The sequence below is a fragment of the Syngnathus scovelli genome, chromosome 18 (assembly GCF_024217435.2).
Source record: "Syngnathus scovelli strain Florida chromosome 18, RoL_Ssco_1.2, whole genome shotgun sequence".
In the NCBI taxonomy this organism is placed as follows: Eukaryota; Metazoa; Chordata; class Actinopteri; order Syngnathiformes; family Syngnathidae; genus Syngnathus; species Syngnathus scovelli.
In genome coordinates, this window is record NC_090864.1 from 10,142,033 (window position 1) to 10,163,294 (window position 21,262).

A 21,262-nucleotide genomic window follows, 5' to 3' on the forward strand; every position below is an offset into this window, starting at 1 on the left:
TAAACAACCTGCCAAATAAGGTCAGCACACTTGACTGGTCATCATCCCATCATCACGTATGTCTATGATCGAGATAGTGGTGAGTGTTACCATTACAGAAAAAGTACTTGGAGGGGAAACACTTATCAATCGATAGTGGCGTAATGCATATGCTTTTTGGACGCTATGGCGAAAGAGCGACGCACCCGAGCACGCCCTTTTTGCTCATATGCAACACGTCATCGGCGCAGAAGAGAACCCGAGAAGGTAAAGTTCGCATCGAGAAACAAACTCATGCTCTAACTATTTTCTAAATATAAATGTTACTTTCTTAGCTCAATTGCAATCAATTTATCTGAGTAGGCACTTATAGACAGCACTTATACAATTTACAATTTTAATTTAAAATTAATTAGCAAACATGTAAAACAGGGTTGGCATATGACGGTACCTGGAAATTGTCGCAAAAGTGATTATAAACAGGGGCGGTGCCAGGATTTTTTTCCTCCCGGGGCAAAAGGTGGGACTTGACTTATACATAGGGGTGGCAGAGAAATAATTCAATTTTTAAAAATGCTGAAGCTGCTTGTCTGAGGGCTTCTGAGAAGACTAAAGCTAAAATACAAGTCACAATGTAATTGTGCTGTGTTTTCAATATCTACAGTCCTCCTTTACCATTTTTTTCACTACTGTGATTGGGTGAGCGATCTCTGCCGATGATCAGCGAACCATCCAAGATCCTCTCGTAAGAGACGCGCAACTCATGCCTAAACGTAAATATGGTGATGGAGGGCAGATTTGTTTCTCTCAGAGAAGTGTCCCTCTCCCTAAAAGGAATATGTGACTACTGCTGATCATTTTTTGTGATTAGCAGTAAGTGTGCGGTGCATGGACGGCTTTGCAGAGTGGGTTCTCTTTGCAGGCAGCTCCTCTGTGCAGCCATGAGATGAGAGCGGATGGGAGGGGAGGGCAGAGAGCATCAGCGAGACTGGGCGATTGGGAGGAGGGATGCGAGCGAGGGTGGAAGAAGCACATAGTGGTGAGGAGAGAGGCATCATTGATGCTGAGTCACATAACGCGCGACCACAGCGACATCCCATGAGAGTTTGGGAATAATGGAGGAGTTGGAACACACTTGTCCCCATCCTCGGACGGTAAAATATTTTTTTTATGTCATGTAGTGTTGTGTGGGTATGAGTGAAAGGCAGACAAAAGGGGATTGGTTATGAAACCGATGCCCGTATCACATGTGCCTGTGGGAGATGCTGAACAGTGAGTGGGTAGGATGAAGGTATTACCGCAGTGAGGACAAAGAGGTGCACCGAGCTCTCCTACTGTCTGTTGTTCTGTTTTCATTTTGCAGTCCTTCCATTCACGCCATTTCTTTTCGCTTTAATCCTTCCTATGGCAGATATTCTTGACTTGCTCATCCTGATAGGCCGCTGTGCTCACAGACAGTTAGTCTTAAGCTTTACCATCTGTCCTGTGCTGAATATTTGTTAGCTGCCTCCCTCTACCCCCCCCCCTTCTGCTTTACACCTCACCCAAGGAATTATGGGTATTGTGGCTGTTACTGCAGCGTAAACACTCTTCCTGTTTGAACAAAGAAATAAAAAAATTGTATTTCAAATGTGCACAAGCATACCGATATTCTGCATCATTCCCAGACTTGTTTTTGTGCTACTGCTCCGCCGACAAAAAAGTACACGCCTGCAACTTCGGCTAATGTACTAATCCGACATCTAAGGCATTACTTTAATGAGCCTTCTATTGTTGTTTTCCTCAGATGCTGACTGAGCCTGCTATCTTTGTCAGGGAGACCAGCTGCGATTGCCGCGCCCCTCATGAAAAGCTCACCATCGCTCAAGCCCGCAGAGGCACCCCGGGTAAGAACTCCTCGTGCTCAACAAGGTGACCTCGTGAGGATAACCGCTTCGAATGTGTGTTTTATAGTGGACCGTCCAGTGAGAGTCTACGCCGACGGCATTTTCGACATGTTTCACTCGGGCCATGCTCGTGCTCTCATGCAGGCTAAGAACCTTTTCCCCAACACGTATCTCATCGTGGGAGGTGAGAGACAACCCAAAAAAAAGGCCATCAGTTAAGTCGATAAGAATCTAGCTCAACCTCGTTGTAAGCTGTACGTGTTTTTTAATGACAGTGTGCAGCGATGAGCTGACCCATAAGTACAAAGGCTTCACAGTCATGACCGAGACGGAACGATACGAAGCGCTCAGACATTGCCGCTACGTCGATGAGGTGCTCAGGGATGCTCCCTGGACACTCACGCCGAAATTTTTAGAGCAACACAAGGTACATGATCAAATACTTGGGCCCAGATTGTGTGAGGTAAATCCATGGAATGCAATGTCATGTGATTGCTCCTCAGATCGATTTTGTGGCTCATGATGATATTCCGTACTCCTCGGCAGGGACCGAGGATGTCTACAAACACATCAAGGAAGCAGGTTGGTGTGTTTGTGTGACGCAACAAACTTTTGTGTATTAAAGGAAAGGTTTTGTCATGTGAGCGATCTAGGAATGTTCGTGCCTACTCAACGCACCGAAGGAATCTCCACGTCGGATATAATCACCAGGATTGTCCGCGACTACGACGTCTACGCCCGTCGCAACCTCCAACGTGGCTACACGGCTAAGGAGCTCAACGTCAGCTACATTAATGTAAGATCTGTTGGCTATTCGAACAAATCCAAATTTGTCTTATACTGGTCTATGTGATCTTTGACAGGAAAAAAAATACCGGCTCCAGAACCAAGTGGACCGGATGAAAGAGAAGGTTCGCAATGTTGAGGAGAAAAGTAAACATTTTGTCTACCGTGTGGAAGAGAAGAGTCATGACCTCATTCAGAAGTGGGAAGAAAAATCCAGGGAGTTTATCGGCAACTTCCTGGAATTATTTGGACCTGATGGTACTTGGGTAAGCACAAGTGCAGTGTAAGAAATTTGGTTTATGGCTTGACCTTTGACCTTTCCTTTCCTGTGCTTTGAGCAGAAGCAAGTGTTTCAGGAGCGCAGCGGACGAATGCTCTCCTACGCTCTATCTCCCAGAGAGTCCCCCTGCAACAGCCCCCCACGTGAACTTTCCCCCCTGCGCTCGCCGTCGCCGCCGTCCCCGCCCGCCCGCTGGCACAACGCACGGCCCTCGCCTCCGACCTCCCCAAAAGGAGCTTCGGCCTCCATCAGCAGCATGAGCGAAGGCGACGAGGACGAGAAGTAGACAAACGGCGGACGCTCCAACGTGCATTCATGGAACACTACCTGTGAACTTGTCACACGTGCGCCCACGTACGATTCTCACGCAAACACTAGCAAAAACACTTTACCTCAAGGAAAATAGCAAAGCATACCCAAGCTGTGGGATTTCTGTGCATGGGAAGTCCGTCGAAGCCATCACCGGCCGGGGTGGGGTGGGGTGGAAGATGACAGAAGATCAAGACTAATGGAATTGCCGCTGTAAATGTTCCCACAGCTTTGTGAAGCCTCCTCCTTGTTTTTCTCTTCTTGTGTGTGACATTCAGGGCGTCCTCCGTGTCAACTAACTGCACCTGCAAAAATCCCAAGACAACTCTTGAATCTAAAAGGGACACTGCGAGCTTGCACAAGACGCCATTTTAGTTCAGTAAAAACACCACTCTTGAATTAATCGATTAATCGACAAAAAACGATGATCAAAATAATCACAATCGAGTAATTGTTTAGAGACATTTTTATCTAAATATTGTCCAAATCGACTCATTTTAGGATCTCAATAGTAATAAATTTCTATTTTCTCTAGTCATAACATAATCTTTTGTGTTTAATAATGTTTGTAAACATCTGCTTTAGCAAACAATAACCATCGATTCTTCTAAAATGCTCAACTGTTACACACATTTTATATACACAAGATTTAAAAGTCGGTTTGAAAGTGCAACATAAACAGGAACTTTAAAGGAGAAGACGAGAACGAGGGGAAATTGCGTAAACGATGCTCCTAACTAAATTTAAAGTGATGATGATTTGCTGACTTGTACTTAATCTTCATAAATTCTTTTATTCCACAAAGCTAATATCGGCTAACCCTACTGTGCATACGTAGTTTTAAGCAAAGCGCAATTAACTAATAATAAAAGCAATACTCTTTTGGTGCATCCACTGTGACATGTTGACTGTTAACCCAAACACGGAAAGTTTGAAGAATTCAAAATAACTCACCTGTGGTCACGTTCATCTTGTCTTGACACTGTTCACACATCACACCCTAGAAAAGACTTCAAACTTGACAATTTTCAAAATGTTTTTACTGTTGGTCTTCATGGTGGAATTGCAACTTAACTCAACATGATGATTACTTTCAAATAAAACTCACCTGCCAAAACATTATAAGATCTAATACACGCTTTGGGAATGTATGTTTTTTTTTTATTCTTAAAACAGCTTGGTATGTAAATAAAAAGTCAACATGGTTTTTGTCCTTACACACATCACGCACGACATCTATTTTTTTTTTTTTTTATTGTCATGTTTGACCAAAGGTGAATCAAATGTTTGCTCTCGCTGGCTTTTTGGTTGATGATTGCATATTAATACATCATTTGAAGCTGTGAGATGGGGAAAATGAAAGCCATCGCTCCAGCACTAGCTGGCTGGCTGCATATATATGCAACCAATATATTATTTATAGTTAGATGTACAGACTGGAGTTCTTCTTCAATATATAAAGAACAAATAAGGCTTAAACAGGCCATCCATCATAAGACAAACTCTTCTTTTCGCCGCTTTCACTCTTTCATTATTCTGAGGGAAATTCAAAAACGTATTAAAAAAATCTTTACAATTAAGTCTAATTTAAGTGCAATTAAATGTATATATTCAGTGTAATACGAGTAAAGTGCACTGTTTTGTACTGTTCAATTCAGCAGTATTTGATTTTGCAGCTTTGAGCTGCTTGATTAAAATAAATGACTTTTTTTTTAAAGTCAAAATCATTACAGTAAAAGAAAATCAATCCAGTGGAAAAGGCTGATCAATGTTTACAGGTGGTGTGTTTGCTCATAAGATGAAAAAAACAATTTGCTGTTCTAAACCTAAACCATAATAATCAGTAGTAAGGCTTTATCTGAGTTGCAGAATCCCATCTTGACTGAAACAAGACTCCCAAATACAACTGCTCCCTACCAGACTGGCCTTCTTGTGTGTCCGGTCAAAGGTACCTCTCGAAGAAACCCGAAGCCAGGGTGTGAGGGGAGAAGCCAAAATGACCTTTGGCTGATGAAGACTCACTGTGCCAAGCAGCACACCAAACGTGAAAGGATATTTGAGCAGGCGTCGCCGGTTCTTAATGAAACGACACCTGCTGGATGACATCTATACTATGACGGATATTTTGATGGCAAAGGGGTGTGCCGAGTTATCTGTTGGTTTTGTATTTGGACTTGCTGGCATCGCGCGGTTCCTTGCTGGGGTTGCTCCAGTCGTCCGCTTCGGGACTGGTGGTGTAATGTCGCCACGCTGACTTGTTGAAGACGGGAAGACGCTCGAAGGACTCGCTCGACAGAGCCTAGCGATAAATGAGGAATGGTGGGAAATTTAGAATATCTCCAAGTCTTTTTTTTTTAGGCCACGTGTTATATGATGGGGGGGGGGGGAAACCGGTCGATTCAATTTTGCACTTGCTGCAAATTTGGATTTTCAATGATGAGCTGTTTTCAAAAGTGCAGACTATTACGCTGTCCCAATTTGAGACCAGAAGGATTGCTATTATGTTCTGTTATCCTGCTGACTAACAACAAAAGGAAAATACAGCTGTCTGATTGCCCTTTGGGAGCAACCAAGGGACACTCCAGGAAGTCTTTGTTCTACAAATAGTACCATGTGACCCCCCCCACACACACGCTACAACCAGTAATTATTAGTTTTATTTATTTTTTTACTTTAGGCAAGACCTAACAGCTGTTTCCTACTGCTTCCGGTTTTCACGCTGGCTCTTTTTTGGGGCTCCTTCTCTTTTGTTATATCCCCAAAATTGCGATTGGGCCACTTCCAAATATGGATAAAAAGCTGCTATGAATCTCATCGCTGTTAATGTGACAACTATGTAAACAGACTATTAATGTGAGGCTGATGTAATCAAATTAGTGTGTATCTACCTGAACAGTCAAAATAATCTTGTGCACACATAATCCTATCATCTAAATATGGTCAATAACTGCAAAGTAATCCAAAGGTTATCATGATGCTTCGAGACTTGTTTTGGAGCATTTTAGTAGACAAGTGGGTTGGTTGAGATGTTTAGAAAATGGAACCACGGTGATATTGGATATGTGTTTTGTTTTTAGAAACGCAGAACACGTTAAAGATATCATTACTGAGCCCGCCTTCTACTCCATTGTTTACCTTCAAATAGATGACAGCGTCCGTGCCCACACCCTCCATAGAGTAGAGCTTCAGATCACCTTGGAAGTATCGGGCGTAGAGCCGAGAAATGGGTAAACCGTAGCCGAAACCGGCCTGGAAGCACAAATGAGAACGGGTTATGAAATATCATGATGAGCACGACGTGGAACAAAAATGTCAACGCTAGTAGAATTTAAAAATCGTACCAGCGGGACGGCGCCTGGCTCCAGGCTGGGCGTCGGGGCGGTGGAGTACATGTAGTGGAAAAGGCGGTCGATCTTCCTGAGAGGAACTCCTCCACCTCTGTCACTGATCTAGGAGATGCACAAAAGACACGGAGATAAGACCACCACACGGGATGGAGGGTGAGGGGGGTCTGAGTCACCTTTACGGACAGATCCTCTTTCCCAAGAGTGACTTTTGCTTTCACTGGGGGTAATCCCTTTGTGCTGTTCTCATGAAGCTCCACTGTGGCTCTCATTGAGTTCTAGACATAAAGCGTGAGTTAATTAAATAAGACCATTCTAGAGTTAGTGTCACATGCAGTGTAATTAGATTTAGGAAAGTAGGAGGTTACAAACCTTGAAGAGTTCAAACAGCATGTGGAATAGATGAGAGGGAACATAGACGACCTGGATGGACCTTTTGGGGCTCTTCACTAAGAAATGATGGGAAAAACAAAAAGGCTCCATTCTGCGTCATGTTTCTAGTTATTTTGGAAGTATGTCAAGACTCTCAAGGTGGGCTGAGAAAATAATAACAAAAAGTCGTACTGTTAAACTCTTCAATGTGGAGCTCAGGAGCAGCCGAGTAGTACTTCTCACAAAGCATTTTGGCGGTGTCATAAGCATCTGATGGAACAAAGACGACATGACTAAGTAGAAGAAAGAATTAAAAGTGTTTGGCTTCTCTGGTTCTCCTCCTAATATGTCTGGAAACTCACCACTGACAACTTCAGCCACGCAGCAGGTGGGATCAATACTGCCGATGTGTTTGGGATGAGCCGGGTTGGTGTCGTTACCGAACAGGAGCGCTGGAAAGGTCCCCCGGGTTAGCCGCGCGCGAACAAGCTAACATCATCCAAACTAAGACTCACTATGCTGATTGATGAGCATGCGGAAGGAGATGCGATTGGTGTAGAAGCGATCGAGGAAATATTGGATGTTGCTGCTGATGAAAGGGTCGAAGCCAAACTTTTCCTTGTACTCGATTACGCCTTGGGCCATGGTCGGAATCACATCATTGTGACGGTTCCGGATCTCGATCAAAAGCTCCAGGAAGCTGAGGGGTCAACAAGGACAGATGTTAGTGGAGCAATTCTCAGAATGCGCTGTTGCAAACGGGCTTCAAATTCTTCTGTGCTGGTATCAGCCATGGATGTTTATCACATGGCCATTGTTAGAGTGCACACACTACTTGAACTACACTGTGGACAAAAGCCTTGGGACACAGCTCCATCCATACATTCCTTCATTTTCTATCCCTCAAACAACTTTGGTACGAGCCAGGGGCGGAGCTATAGGGTGGCCAGGGGTGACCAAAACTCCCCTCTTGCCACTCTGTGGCCACACTCCTGACCAAATTTTCATATCTGTGATTTTTCTGCCATCTTCATATGGGTACAATAGCCTATTCTTACACTGAGTTTTTTTTTTTTTTTTTTATTAATTCTTTCATGAAATAAACACATTGGCCACCCCTCACTGAGAAATTGTTTTCTACGCCCCTGGTATGAATGAGAGCGGGTCCAACATCCGTCCACATTTTCAGTAATGTCCCAATACTTTTGTCCATAACATGTGCTAACAAACTACACCGTGTCATAAAGCAATAAAGGTGCATGAAACAATGTGTGCATTTATGAACGCCTCCACGTATCACTCACTCGTTCAGCGCATGAGGATTCTCAGGCTTCCGGTTCTCATACTCCAGCAGCTCCACAAAGCTTTGCATGTACCTAATAAAAAAAAAAAAAAAGCAAAGGGCACCTGTTATCAAACATCTTATCAAATAACTGCCATATATAATTTCACTTCAAATAATTCCACCTTCGTAGGAAATTCTTTTCAAATAAAATGATTTCACCATTTTTGGACCAGACGGATGGACGGCTGGCTGAGTAGTTTGTCGGGCAGCAGGTTGACCTCTCGCATGGTGTTGGCCAGACGCACCGGTAGCTCCTTACGCAGGAACATGTAGGATGTTTTCTCACATGCATTCTCCCTGCCTGGAACAAAACCCGATCAATGAGGTGAACATATTGATAATATTGGAGAGCAATCCTGAAATTTGTTCAACTTTATAGCAGTAAGAAGAAAAATCAGATGTTTTTTCTAATATAAAGCACATTTGCATGAAACACTTAATTTTGACTACACAATATTTTTTAATCTCTTCACTTGCTCCTCATGTTGTTTGGCTCAAGATGTAATATGACACAAGTCAATGGTGTGCTATAAATATTTTTGAACCATGAGTTAACAAGTAATCTAAATGACAAGCTTTATATGTATGGTGGACTTTAAGGGACAAAAGACATTAAAAGTTGAACTTGACGTCATTGGTAAATTGTCATGATGTCTGTTTGAACTCCACACTCAGCAATGACTAACATGACTACCCCCACACATCATCTGACTTACTGTAATTGTGTTTATTTAGAAATGTGAGGTGAAAATCATATTTGCAAGCAATATCATTCCCTTCAAAATGCATTTTGTGCTCATCTGTTCATTTATACATCGTTTCGTTTTAGATCACGCTTGACTTTATAGTGAACTGGAGTCTATCCTCGTGTTTTTAATCCATTTTATAAATGCAATGTACTATATGCGAGACATTCTAAGTATGTGTGGAGCACAGCTTCGAGTCTACATTTTGCTTATCAGGCACTGATTAAACAGTTCTTTTTAACCCTTGCGTGTTTTATCTTTAATCAACCATCAATTATTGACCAAATCAAAAGCAGGACAATAGGTCACAGAGGAAGATCAGACTTGGATTCACTTCAAAAACTCTTCTCAGCGAGGGGAGACATGGGAAGATTGTTTTCGGAAAATGCAGGAAGAAATCCATCTCTGCGAAATTTCTCGCTGTACAACAATATCATGTAAACATTGTTTCCCGTGATGCAATTTGTAAACCAACAAAAATGTGTTTTGCCTTGAGAAACCAAATGACGTCACAGAATAAGTCAGCTTCCTCTGATTCAGCCGAATGATGGAAATGATGTGGCTTGTTGACGGGAAAACATCAAACGCTGTGTATCTTGGATCTTACTTGGCTTGCTGAGAAGATAGCTGCACCAATGTTGACCATGTCAACGGCCGCTTTTAATCACACATGGATTAAGGAAAAGCTTACAGTTAACAACAACTGGTTGTTCGAATTTCAAGCCTCAAGTATTTCTAAACGGTAACAGACTCAGCCTTTGTGGGGGGGGGGGGGGGGGGGGGGTTAGGGTTAGGGTTACATGTCGTCACTGAAAAGAAAACAATTTGACAAGCTGCATCGGCATTGATCATTCTTATAATTCTCTAAATTCTTATTTTAATTATACATTTATTAAGGCTCCACTAACAACAATTTTATGTCCATGTAAACATTTGTAGAATTCTAATGAATTTGATCACAGTTTGCTTTGGAATAGACATTTGAAAATATATGGAGGGTCATTTCCTGAACGGTACATCTACCTGTACCTCAAATAAGATTCAATATAAGGGTTAATTATAATAATGGTGCCTTTGTGTCATGTACAGTACTTTAAATAAACTGCATTTAATAACTCTTAGAATGGTTCTCAAAAGTGTGGTTTCTGGTTTAGTGTAGCTTGTCAAAAGTGAAAGAGTAAACACATGACCATCATCATGGTGTCATTAACCATACAGGAAATGAGCATTGACAGCCACCTGACAACTTACCGAAATCCAAAAATTGTTTGATGGAGAGCGGAGATGGGGAGAACCTGGAGTAATATTCCACTTTGGGATTGGTGTTCTTCAGTAGAGACATCAACAACCTCATTTTGATGCCTTAATTGGACCTTGACGAATCACGAGATGCACTACCGTTCATTGCCTGTAATGTTGACAATCGAACGCTTGGTGTTGACGGTTGAGTCGAGGCGGTGAAGTCACCGGTCTGCGCCCGTAGGACACGGAGCGAGATGAGCGCTTGTTGTCCATACGGCTTTATGGCTGATATTGAAGCAATAATCCTCCAATTGGTCTTCCTGTGTCTACATTGTTTATCAATTCAGACCTGCGAAATATGTGTCAAGTTTTTGTTTTCGATTGCAACTTCTGCCTAGACCTTTCAAAATAATTGTCGCGTGCAGAAGTGCTCGTCTGATAAAAGATTCATTGTTTTAAAAAGTAATGTTCTTGTGACACCTCCAAGTATGTATGGACAGCAAATCAGCAACTATATGCCATATATCATAATTTATTGCAAATAATAATCATCCAAAGGAAAGACATAAACAAAATCGACAATAAATTAATAGAAACGAACTCACACGACTGTTTTAACATGCTATTTTGAATCCTACTATCAAATATGTAAATACTTATACTTAATACAAATGTTCAATTTTATTTTTGTAAAATACCTCCTTGTTTCCGGTCTCGTCACGAGTCAATCTTGCTGATCGTGCCTACCAGCACGCTACAAATGATTGGCTAAAAGTAAATGACGTAACGAACGAGCAGCAATACTATTGGACAACAGTACTATCAATCAAAACTTACGTTCTATTCAAAATGTGAAAATTGTACGACTTTATTAATTTTTAACCTTGTACATTCATATTTTTTATTAATTTATTCCCTTTTATTCTCTCAGTTTTTGTCCTCACTTGAATAATGTTACTTATTCTTAAACATCAGAATTAGTATTTTGCTGCCACCTAACGGAGGGGGAAAAAAACAGCAGGCACTAAGAAAATAAACAGAAGCAGGTCTTTGGAATGTCAACTGTACTCATCTTGCGGATGACAAAAGTGACAGTAAAGATTCAGCAACAAACAAAAAAAACAAACAGTTTATCATTAATGGAATAGCATCTCCTAAAAGACATTTAATGTCAATAAAATCTGTTTCCTGTACATTCCTATGAAGGCACTGACCTGCACTGTTAAAGGCTGGTCACTGAAAATGATGTCATATTATTCCAGGGAACACAAGGTTAACCTGAACTGATCATTTTAAAATATTGACGTCATTTGCCAGTTTGTGTCAAGTCAAGCATGTTTTGCAGATTCATCATCATGAACAAATATTTAAATATTAATTCCCTCTACAAAGTTATAAATTTGAGAACGAACAGTCTCTTACATTCCAAAAGTCTCTTGCATAACTTCTCAGGGTTTTACAATGGTAAAAAACAGAGACAAATTGGCAGCAAAAGTTATCACACTCTATAAAGTTTGTGTAACCAAGAAGTCTGCTCAGTCAATTGAACATCCAGTAATCTCCTGATGAAACACACTTAATATGAGGATAAAACACACAAATGTTTAAGACAGACTCACGCAGCTTTCTGCAAAGTAACCATTTTGGTGTTCTCATTGTCATCGCACTCCTCCGCCTCCTCCTCTGGCAGCGGGTCATAGAGGCGGCGATACAGCAGACGTGTTACCAGCGTGATGATAAACATCTCCAGGATCAGCAGTTGCTGACTCATCACTGTGGAGATGCACAAGGAGCAACGTGTTTTAATCAACAGATGATTAAAATCCAGGTGAAGTTGGGGCAACAACAAAAGAAACCACAGTCATTGCTGATGAAGCAAGAAAAGGTGAGGGAGAGATGATGGATGGTGACTCACTGTATCCTCTGGCGGCGGAAGAGAATGGAGGTGCGCAGGCGATGGTTCCGTTCAAAGCCAAGATGTTGATGATGGCAGACTGAAGCTGGCTAAGGATCAGCACGAGCTGCGAACATGTGAACACTTGTTGGAGCTGATAATCCCATGCTGATGTTATGAGGGGTGGATCTTGAGTCCTACCTGGTACATGGCGTACTTGGGGATGATCTTTAGGGTACGTAAAGTGATCCTGAGGTGCATGAACGTGATGGCCACAGGCCACAGGGCGATGATTGTCAAGATGCCCACAAAGGGGTTGATCCAGATTGCAGAACCGGTGATGCTCAGCTGAATCAGTCGAACGCGGGGGAGTGTCAGCAAATACAAGACAGGACACAACAGACAGGGAATACAATGAGCAACAAAAAATTCCATTGAAAAGTTTCCAAACAAAGTCACAGAGGACAAAAACGTTTGGATAGTGTAGGAATTTCAACTTGTAATAAATATATATTTGTGATCAAAGTGTCATATTAAATATAAAATATAGTAATAATAATAATGAAAAATAATAATTTTATGTTTATATATTAGTTTTGAATAATCTTACATTTATATATTATTTATCCAATATAAACTAATATAATATATTATATAATCTAATGTCATAAAATATAATATAGCCATGCTGCGGGGCAAAACTACACATCCACGTAAGACTAAAGTTTAGAGGGTTAGGGTTAGGGTTTAGAGTCTAAACCGATACCCTCCAATTTGAGGCTTAGCGGAGGTTTTGAATTGCTCTGTCGCCCTCTTGTGGTAGAGGTTTGAAACAAACCAGTAATATCAATATAGAATGAACGTATGTATACTAATAAATATACAATAAATATAAATATATATAATTTCCTGTCAGTAACCGATACGGGTATCAAGACGATTGACTCACATCCGCCAAGTCAAAGGTTCCGTTGGTCCACAGGACAATGGAGAGGACAGTAAAGGCGACTTTCAGCACAGCAAACTGGAAGGAACCAAGTTTGAGAAGGAAAAGAGAACGCCTGCAACAGGGGAAACATTTGTGATTTTTTCTACCACTTTGGAGCACAAATAATAAGAGCCACTTCTCTTCGTATTGCCTCCATGTGTGTGCATGGAAAAAATAGTGTATGAACTTTTAACCGTGTGCTGCCTTTACCAATAAAAGTTGAATGGCCAAGAGTGTGTTTAACCTGCCTTCCAAGTACAACATGTGCAGAGGATCTCCTCATTTTACGTAACTTTCAAACCGCTCCCCCACACACACAAAAAAAATCCTCCATAATGTCTCACATGTGCACACATGTGGAGGTCGGCAGGACGTGTGCTTCATTAACTACATGAGGTTTCCATATATGATAAAGCGTTTGCACAAGAGTGTGAAGCAATGTTCCAAAAAGCCGAGATACTGCATATTTACCTCGTGATGGCTACGAATGGCAAGCAAGGGCAACAGCAGCAGCACGGCCCCGTGCTGATCCTCAATTTATGTTTCGGCGCCCGCCGCAGGAAGGCCTCGTCACCGCCCACCTCCTCTATCATCATGATGAGGAACTTGAACACCACGATGGCAAAGTAGCTGCAATGAGAGAGAGGATGATGGTGAGAGTCGATTTTGAATAAGCAGAGGACGGCACACTCACCAAGCTGAAGTCATATCCGTAAACATGGTGGCTCGGGGGATCCACATTCCCAAACAGGACATGGTGCCGATCACCTTGAAAAAAATAATCACACGAATTAGGGGTGCATAAAATGGTAACAATCATTTCTTCACAACAAATCATTCTTACCGGTGCTGCACCGTTCACCCATATGATGGTGCTCTTCTTATGGGCCGGCACTTTTTTATAAATATAAACACATTCCTCAATGAATAGAAACATGGACGTGGCTGCCATGAAGGTGAGGACAGAGTATAAGATGATGCCAAAGAGGTCCAACTCTGTGGAGAAGCAAGTCACATGATGGAAAATAGATCATCTTAAAAAAGATATAAAGGTAACATCTGGATTGTTGCAACATTAACACGGTTCAAGTAAATAAGAAATGTGGAAAAGAAAAGTAAAAACAGGAAGCTAGCTTTCTCATTGTGTGTCAGCAGTGGTGTATACAACTTCCATGTAAAAGAACACACATCTGGTGTTCATTTAAAAGATGCTACACACGTTATTTAAGCTTGAAAAAAAGAAAAAAAAAGAAAGAAAGAAAGCGTGACGTGAGGATTTTATTTGGTTGCCCGTAACTGAGCGTCATTTATGGTGGTGAGTGTCACTGGGTTTCTGGTAATCAAAGTCACTTAGTGCACTTTTAATTTTTGATTTATTATATTGCATGCATAGTTTCATATGACAACCATGACATCTTTAAGGGGATTTTCTCCCTGAAACCGGAGTAATCCAGTTTGAGTTCTACGTACGGATTTAGGATTAGGACACAACTGGTTTTGAGGAATATAGTATTATTGGATTATTTGGTCACAATCCTTTACGCCTTAATTCCCCATGTGTGGTCAAAGAATTATTTAGTGTGAAATATTATCTTAGACGAACTGAATCAAGATTTTATTAACTATGGAAACTATGGCTATAAATTTGGAGACTTGGAAACATTCCTAACACACTCTGGAATGATGCATACTGCCTGAATTCACCATTTAAATTAAAAATATATGTCAGAAACAAATGACAAATAATGTCAAGATAAAGGTCAAATTTTAGGTTGACGCCCTAAATGTTGTATTTTTAAAATTGCACTTAGTCACGTAATTAGTGTTCAAATGAACAAGATAATAAAAAGTCATCCGAAACGATTTTCTGATTAAATTGTCCAAAAGTATTATTTCAAGATTTTCAGCCCCTGCTCAACGTGTGTTTGTTTCCTTCTAACATCTCCCATGTGCTTTGGATTAGTGTTTATTTTCCCTTTTAAGAATTTATGCAGTGAAACAAATGTTTTTAACTAAACTGGATGCTGGTGAGACATGAATTGATATCACGCCCAATAAAACTTTTTACAGGGTGATTTCATTATGACACCTGAAGCCCACTTCCCGTCTCGAAAAACAGTCTACTCACGGAGGATGATGTCCATAGCCAGGGGAGGCTTTCCCTTGCACCGAGGGTCCATTGTGGGGATGATGGATTCGTTCATGTTGGAGGTGCCCAAAACTTTCACCGGTGGAACTTTGGCGTCGTGTGCTGGTTCCGTGTTGGCACCCACGGACACGCGCGGAACTTGGAAGTGGCGGTGTTGAGGTTCTCAAGGAAAAAAGAGCGTGTTGCCGCTTGGCGGTGCTGTTGCAGTGGGGCACCCCCGCACCCCGTTGGGCCCGCCCACTCCTGCACACACTCCTCCCAATGCTGAAAACACTAGCTCGAGGCGACATTTACCTTTAATATTTTGTGCTTTTATAGAAGAAAATACATATTTGGGAACATAATATAATATGTGTATTTTCATTTTTTAAAAATATATTTTTGTAATATTAATGAGGAGAATCAATCATGTTAAAATTGACCTCAGTTTTTATTCAAATATTAAATAAAGGCGTTCAGAAATGGCAACATGAAACCCTTTATTGGGAAATTTTTACTTTTTACATTTTATAATTTTGGACATCAATTTGGGAACATAACAAAAATACAAATGTGCATTCTAATAATCTGTTTAGGCGTAACCCTAGTAATGTCAAAATCGCCATTTAATAGTGTATTTTTGTGTTATCTGTAATGGATGAGCCATCCAAAGTTGTTCAGTGAAAGCAAGGCTGCTTTGGCCTTGTGACATGTTTGCTTTTCAACACGTTAAAAAAAACTGACATGGAGGCCATTGCCTTGGGAGCCAAGGATTGCATGCTGAACAAGTAAAAAAAAAGTATTTTAGAATCTCAGCAAATGAGCTACTTTGCAACCTCGCCCTCATATTTGCATGAAATACATCTGGACACATGAAAGAATTTTGGAATTAAGTGCATTGGAGTTGACATGTGATTTGTATTCATTTGACAACCTTCCAAGAGGAGTCAAGGGCCTGTGTGTTACAGATAGCCAAAAGTTCAACTCCAAAGCTAGCTTAATTCAAATACTGTTATCACACACGCTAACCAGACACAACATTAGGTACACTTGTGCACACAAGACTCCACTTTTAATGTGTGTGCAGGATAGTTTTAGACTGAGGGGCTGAATTGCCATTTCTGGACTTTTGCCTATAATAGGACAAATCCCTGAGAATGTCTCATGGAACTATGTTCAAATGACAAATGCACATTTGTAGGTTTTATGGCTTCATTTATTAGGACACAGCAGAGTAAAGCTGCTTTCAAACATGATTCACCTTCAGTTTCAACCACATTGACACAAGGCTCAAATCATATTTTCTGACAGCGAGGCGTCATGCTGAGGGGCTTTATTCTGGTGTTATGCACACCGGTAGGTACAACATATGTAAAAAACAGTTTGCTGCACTGAAGCATTTCTCTCAAGACGATATTACAAAACAACACTGTGCAAAAATACACACGCACGCCTCGAGGCCCAGAGTAAAGATTAGAGAGCGTTTATAGAAAATTAAAGATTGATAGGTCCAAATATTGTGAATAAATGGAAATTAGTGGAAAGGTTATATAACTTCTGCCAAATAATTTTGATTTGTTATAATTCGATGGCACTTCACTGTTATGAAGCCCATTTGACACTTGTATGTTCTGCTTACATGTAGCACAGCTATGATAGAAAACATTGTACAACACCACAGGTCACTCTATACAATATATAAATGGCTGTAAACGTGTACAGCGTGGGATGTGATTTGCAGGAGGCTCAACTGTCATGAGGATGCGATCGGACACGTTAATATTACATAAGTGCATGAGGAACGGGTAAGTTGCATATGTGGAACAGATTTCCTTGCTTAGTCGTTTGGTCATCCTACAAATAAAAATTCTGTACAATAAAAACTGTTGAGATACTGTGAGATCGATGATAATCCCTGCGTTGCCAAGGACACAAGATAATTCACAAAACACAAGCTAATGCTCGGAATAAGCAAAAAAAAAAAAAGGCCAAATTTGATGGTCTCAAGTCTTCAAAATGATTATTTTTTGTCATGATCCAAAAATATGACTGTATTTGAGATCATGTTTGTGTGCAGCAGGTAAAGCAAGTTTTGCCGCCCTCTGCTGGTTAGAATGAGACAACACGGTGTGAAAATAAATGTTAAATGTTGTTTGGCCCACAGAGGTTAAGGTAAAGCTAAGGATGCTGTAAACACTTGTAGTTCAGGAGTCTGAGCTCCTGCTGGTGCAGCCCTTATTTTGGCAATAAATGTTGAATTTGTTGAGCGCTGCAGACATAACGAAACGTAAAAGGGACGACTTTTGGACGAGCAAATGCATAAAAACGAAAAGACACACACACGCACAAATCATTCAACTTGTGATGCTTTGCCAACCTGCAAACGAGCAGCACTGTTGGATGTATACAGCAATAATATGCGCAGTGCAAATGCATCGTCTTGTGCTCATACAAAAAAAACGGACACTGACCCAGGCGTCTGGGGACGTCTGTGCTGGGAAATATTCAATGTCCATCAAGAATACAGTTCAAAAGAAGAAAAACAATAGTCCCATCAGTGGATTCTTCGTAGAAAACAAAAATGCTAACCATCCAACTTTTCTCCCATTTTTGACTGCAGCTTTGTGCCTCTTAATGTAGATCCAGGTAGCTTTTTGGCACAAAAAAAAAAAATACAAATTTTAAAAAAAGCAGCTTGTGATTCCCGCATAGGATTAGATAAGAAACCAAAAAAGTCCGATACAGATACGATGAAATAAATGTGTGTGTGCTGCTGTTGCTGCTGCTGCATGCGGAAAAAAACACCAACGCCATGGACGCAGCTCTGTGCTGTTACAGGCAAAAGGAATGCATTTCCATCGTTACTCTGAGGTTGCACGGAGGGGCCGTCACCATGGCGATGAGCGAAAGTGTCGCACAGCTTAAGGCATCGGACTGGATGATTGAGGAGAGGCTCCTGTGGCGGGGGGGAAACACAATAGCCAATCAGGTGGATTTCTATCGCTAGCTTTAACTAGACCGCACGATTATTCATAGGAGCAACAAATCACCTGGTTAGGACTCACTCTCCATGGAGATGGCGATGGCGATGGTGTCATTTGGGGCTGTGACAGCAAACAGTTAGCGACAAAGACTTACAATTATTTTTATTATTATCACTTTTTAAAGTGTTTTCCATTCTGGTAAACCTCACCTGACTTGATGGGACTACCAGCCACGTGTTGTACCGTGCTGTTGGTGTGCTGCTCATTGTTCAGGAGGCGGTTGTGCGACTCGCTGAGTGGGCTCACTATCACTTCGCTGCAATCAAAATAACAAATATAATAATAATAATAAATAAAATCCTTTCACTTCTGATTGATCACCTTTTATTAGGCTCCGAGGACGAGACGGCTGTCGGCTGCTCGATGTCGGCGTTGACGAGCCGAGTGGGGAACGTCAGACCGTCTCCTTGACTGTGGTAAACGAAAACTAAGTCAGCCCAAGTAACATCCAAGTGGAAATAATTACAGCTAATATAACACTAAAGACAAGTACCTGGTTAAGACTGGTAGTAGCCAATACTTCTTCTGGTCTCCAAACACCTGAGCTATATTTTTCCGGAACCCCAACGAAAAGCCATTCTTGTCGGACCCAGTCCTAAAGACGGGCGCTCTGAACGCCTCTGAGACATAATCAATAAAATCAGGTCACAATAGAAATCATTTCAACAATCCATTATCAGGTAATAGGTGAATTGAAGACTCAACCGATGGTGGAGCGGTTCTTTCCAACGAGCCACAGGTGGTAGCTGAAGAGGGAGAGAATACTGATGCAGAACATGGCCGCCACAAAAAAGAGAAACAAGACATGGAATTTGGCGTGTGAGTGAGTTTCCTGCAGGTCATTCTGTGGAGAAAGATGGGACAAAAGGGAAGCATCAATAACACATCGAAGTGTGTGTGTGTGTGTGGGGGGGGATGATTGGCGGTGGAATTGGAAACAGGGAGGGATGGAGACAGCATCACCACAATGCGGTGGGGTGGCTGTGTTACCTTTGGACAGTTCTCAGCCGATTTTCTCCGGCAAAGCTTTAGTACGAACAGAAACGAGACTCGTTAGGAAAACCGGGGGAGAAGAAGGAGGAAAGGGGTGTGAACACATACGGAAGGTCACAGCGCGAAAGAAGGACAGAGGACACATGGGGGTGGAGTGGGGGGGGGGCGACTCCTCCTTTAAAAAGATCAAGACTGTGCCCGAGTGTGTCATTACTCACGGTCCAGAACTTGATGAAATACTGCAGCACGGTGGCTGCGATGAACAAGCAGTAAAGAAGCGAGTAGGCCAAGAAGAGGATGAAGAACTTGTAATTGGAGAAGCCCACACAGTTGTTCACCCTGGTGGAAGACAAAGGACTAAGGTTAGACTGGACCTTATTTGCATCAACACTGTTTCATCGGTTCAGTGGATTGGATCTTGTACCAGGGACAATGGTGGTCCATCTTTAGCACACACCTACAAAAAAGATGGAGGCAGATGAAACACAACTAAAGAGGTAAACGGACAAGAAGAGCCAACAAATTTTGTTGCGTTGAAATGATTAAAAACATACATGTCGCACGCGGAGCAGTGGTGACAACGGTCGGGCTTGATAACTTGACAGCGGTCGCAGTAACGAATTGCTGCAGCAAAAGCAGAACTGGGTCAGAACTGACGTCAGCATTGTCGCAACATCAAAAGTACCTCCTGCTCCGGTGCGGGTATAAAGTGGTAAACTGGCAGCGGCTCGACACAGGATCTCTTGCTGGGATTCTGGCCGCTCTTCCTTCTCGTAGCGCTCCTTCTCCGCCTTGGCCAAGCAGAACTGGAGGGAGTGTAAAACAAAAACATGATATTTTAGATGATTGACCCGAGTAGCACCACGGGGGTCACTCTGGATCTGGATCACACGCTTACCTCTTTGGAAGGGTTGGCAGGCTTTGTGAAGATGGTCTTCCAGTATGACCACACAAACATGATGAAGGAGAAATGGAAGAAGATGAGGTATACAACTGGGGGGAACAAATATGAAAAATGTTAGCCTTGAGGGAGTGAGGGGAAAACAAAGCTTTCAGGTGTTCATGAACCAGTTGTGTTTATTGAGCTGTCATTCCTTAAACCCCTTTCTATAAACCAACAGTGCCATCTAGAGGATGAAAGAAAAACTGGTTCATGAAGCCAAAATGAAGCTTTATTTCCCCATCACTACTTTGAGAGAAAGGTGAGCTAGCAAACCAATAAGACTTAGGAGACATCATAAAAAAAAAGCTTACCCTGCTTTCCTATACTAGTGATGGTGACTGTAAGAGACAAACAATGTATTAGTGACATAAAAAAAGAAAAAGAGATTTTTTTTTGGACGTTTTTTTGCAAGTGCTTGCAATGACAAGGCAACCAAATGAAAAAAAAAAGGAAGGATGCCGACTTCCCCACTGAGCTTCAACCTAAAACTGTTAGCAAGGCACGGGGAAAGTTTGTCTCGGTCCAAAGCATTTTCATCACTTAAATTATACTTCGACTAAAAACAATGACAGGTGTCGGTTTGTTAATTCGTTGTATCAAGAGAATTTTGCCAGTTTTATTAATGGGCTGCAGTCCATTTACTTCCTATTGGCCAAAAAAGCGGCTGTGTGTCGAGTACAATGGAAACAGCGGCAGTAAAAAGGCTTAAATGAAGCCCAACAGGGCAGTGAGAAGTCTACTCACATATGCAAAGCTCCACCACGTAGGCATAATAGGACCAGCAGACGACCAAAGCGATGAAAATCACAGGTATCCAGGCTAATCCCCGTTGACAGCATCTCAGTACGTGCATGGGCGCCATCTTTCTCCATCTACTGGGGAAAGGGAGCGTCTGCGTGTGACGTCATCGGAGCCAAACCACGCAACCCGGAAATAATTGCTTTGGCGAATGTAAACAAAACCCACAGGGGGTTAAGTTATAC

The 21,262-nt window shown here is 41.8% G+C and overlaps 5 protein-coding genes across 8 annotated transcripts in view; 1 reads left to right on the plus strand and 4 right to left on the minus strand.

Annotated features, from left to right (window-relative positions):
• The window catches only part of pola1 (polymerase (DNA directed), alpha 1), a 28,966-nt gene extending 27,474 nt beyond the window's left edge, over positions 1-1,492 (minus strand). The window contains exon 1 of the mRNA XM_049748750.2: positions 1,278-1,492. The gene's annotated coding sequence lies outside the window, so the exon portion shown is untranslated. The remainder of the gene's footprint in view (positions 1-1,277) is intronic.
• LOC125985718 (choline-phosphate cytidylyltransferase B) lies at positions 39-4,445 on the plus strand. Of its 3 annotated transcripts, none has more exons than XM_049748752.2 (8): positions 39-246; positions 1,766-1,865; positions 1,933-2,049; positions 2,141-2,292; positions 2,369-2,447; positions 2,519-2,661; positions 2,729-2,917; positions 2,993-4,445. In XM_049748752.2, the coding sequence occupies exons 1-8, from the start codon at positions 166-168 to the stop codon at positions 3,215-3,217; spliced, it is 1,086 nt and encodes a 361-aa protein (XP_049604709.1). In that variant the 5' UTR covers positions 39-165; the 3' UTR covers positions 3,218-4,445. The 3 variants fall into 3 exon arrangements, with proteins under 3 accessions (XP_049604709.1, XP_049604710.1, XP_068504875.1); XM_049748753.2 differs by lacking the exon at positions 39-246 and adding an exon at positions 970-1,133; XM_068648774.1 differs by lacking the exon at positions 39-246 and adding an exon at positions 997-1,133 and having other exon boundaries at positions 1,795-1,865.
• On the minus strand, positions 4,380-10,647 carry pdk3a (pyruvate dehydrogenase kinase, isozyme 3a). Its single transcript, XM_049748751.2, has 11 exons — positions 10,299-10,647; positions 8,461-8,602; positions 8,261-8,332; positions 7,472-7,656; positions 7,319-7,408; positions 7,149-7,226; positions 6,957-7,033; positions 6,761-6,862; positions 6,582-6,689; positions 6,376-6,489; positions 4,380-5,539 (listed from the first exon to the last, which is right to left on the minus strand). The coding sequence occupies exons 1-11, from the start codon at positions 10,399-10,401 to the stop codon at positions 5,390-5,392; spliced, it is 1,221 nt and encodes a 406-aa protein (XP_049604708.1). The 5' UTR covers positions 10,402-10,647; the 3' UTR covers positions 4,380-5,389.
• A 492-nt stretch (positions 10,648-11,139) lies between these two features.
• Positions 11,140-15,515, minus strand: slc51a (solute carrier family 51 member A). Its single transcript, XM_049748754.2, has 8 exons — positions 15,300-15,515; positions 14,016-14,167; positions 13,866-13,939; positions 13,643-13,801; positions 13,133-13,244; positions 12,385-12,531; positions 12,205-12,310; positions 11,140-12,062 (listed from the first exon to the last, which is right to left on the minus strand). The coding sequence occupies exons 1-8, from the start codon at positions 15,373-15,375 to the stop codon at positions 11,905-11,907; spliced, it is 984 nt and encodes a 327-aa protein (XP_049604711.1). The 5' UTR covers positions 15,376-15,515; the 3' UTR covers positions 11,140-11,904.
• A 1,102-nt stretch (positions 15,516-16,617) lies between these two features.
• Positions 16,618-21,187, minus strand: LOC125985664 (palmitoyltransferase ZDHHC20-B). 2 transcript variants are annotated; one of them, XM_049748628.1, is made up of 14 exons: positions 21,024-21,187; positions 20,591-20,617; positions 20,235-20,329; positions 20,022-20,142; positions 19,891-19,960; positions 19,761-19,793; positions 19,555-19,675; positions 19,334-19,369; positions 19,049-19,187; positions 18,837-18,963; positions 18,665-18,754; positions 18,493-18,599; positions 18,350-18,403; positions 16,618-18,255 (listed from the first exon to the last, which is right to left on the minus strand). In XM_049748628.1, the coding sequence occupies exons 1-13, from the start codon at positions 21,139-21,141 to the stop codon at positions 18,354-18,356; spliced, it is 1,134 nt and encodes a 377-aa protein (XP_049604585.1). In that variant the 5' UTR covers positions 21,142-21,187; the 3' UTR covers positions 16,618-18,255; positions 18,350-18,353. The 2 variants fall into 2 exon arrangements, with proteins under 2 accessions (XP_049604585.1, XP_049604586.1); XM_049748629.1 differs by lacking the exon at positions 19,334-19,369.
• Between the last annotated feature and the right edge of the window lie 75 nt (positions 21,188-21,262).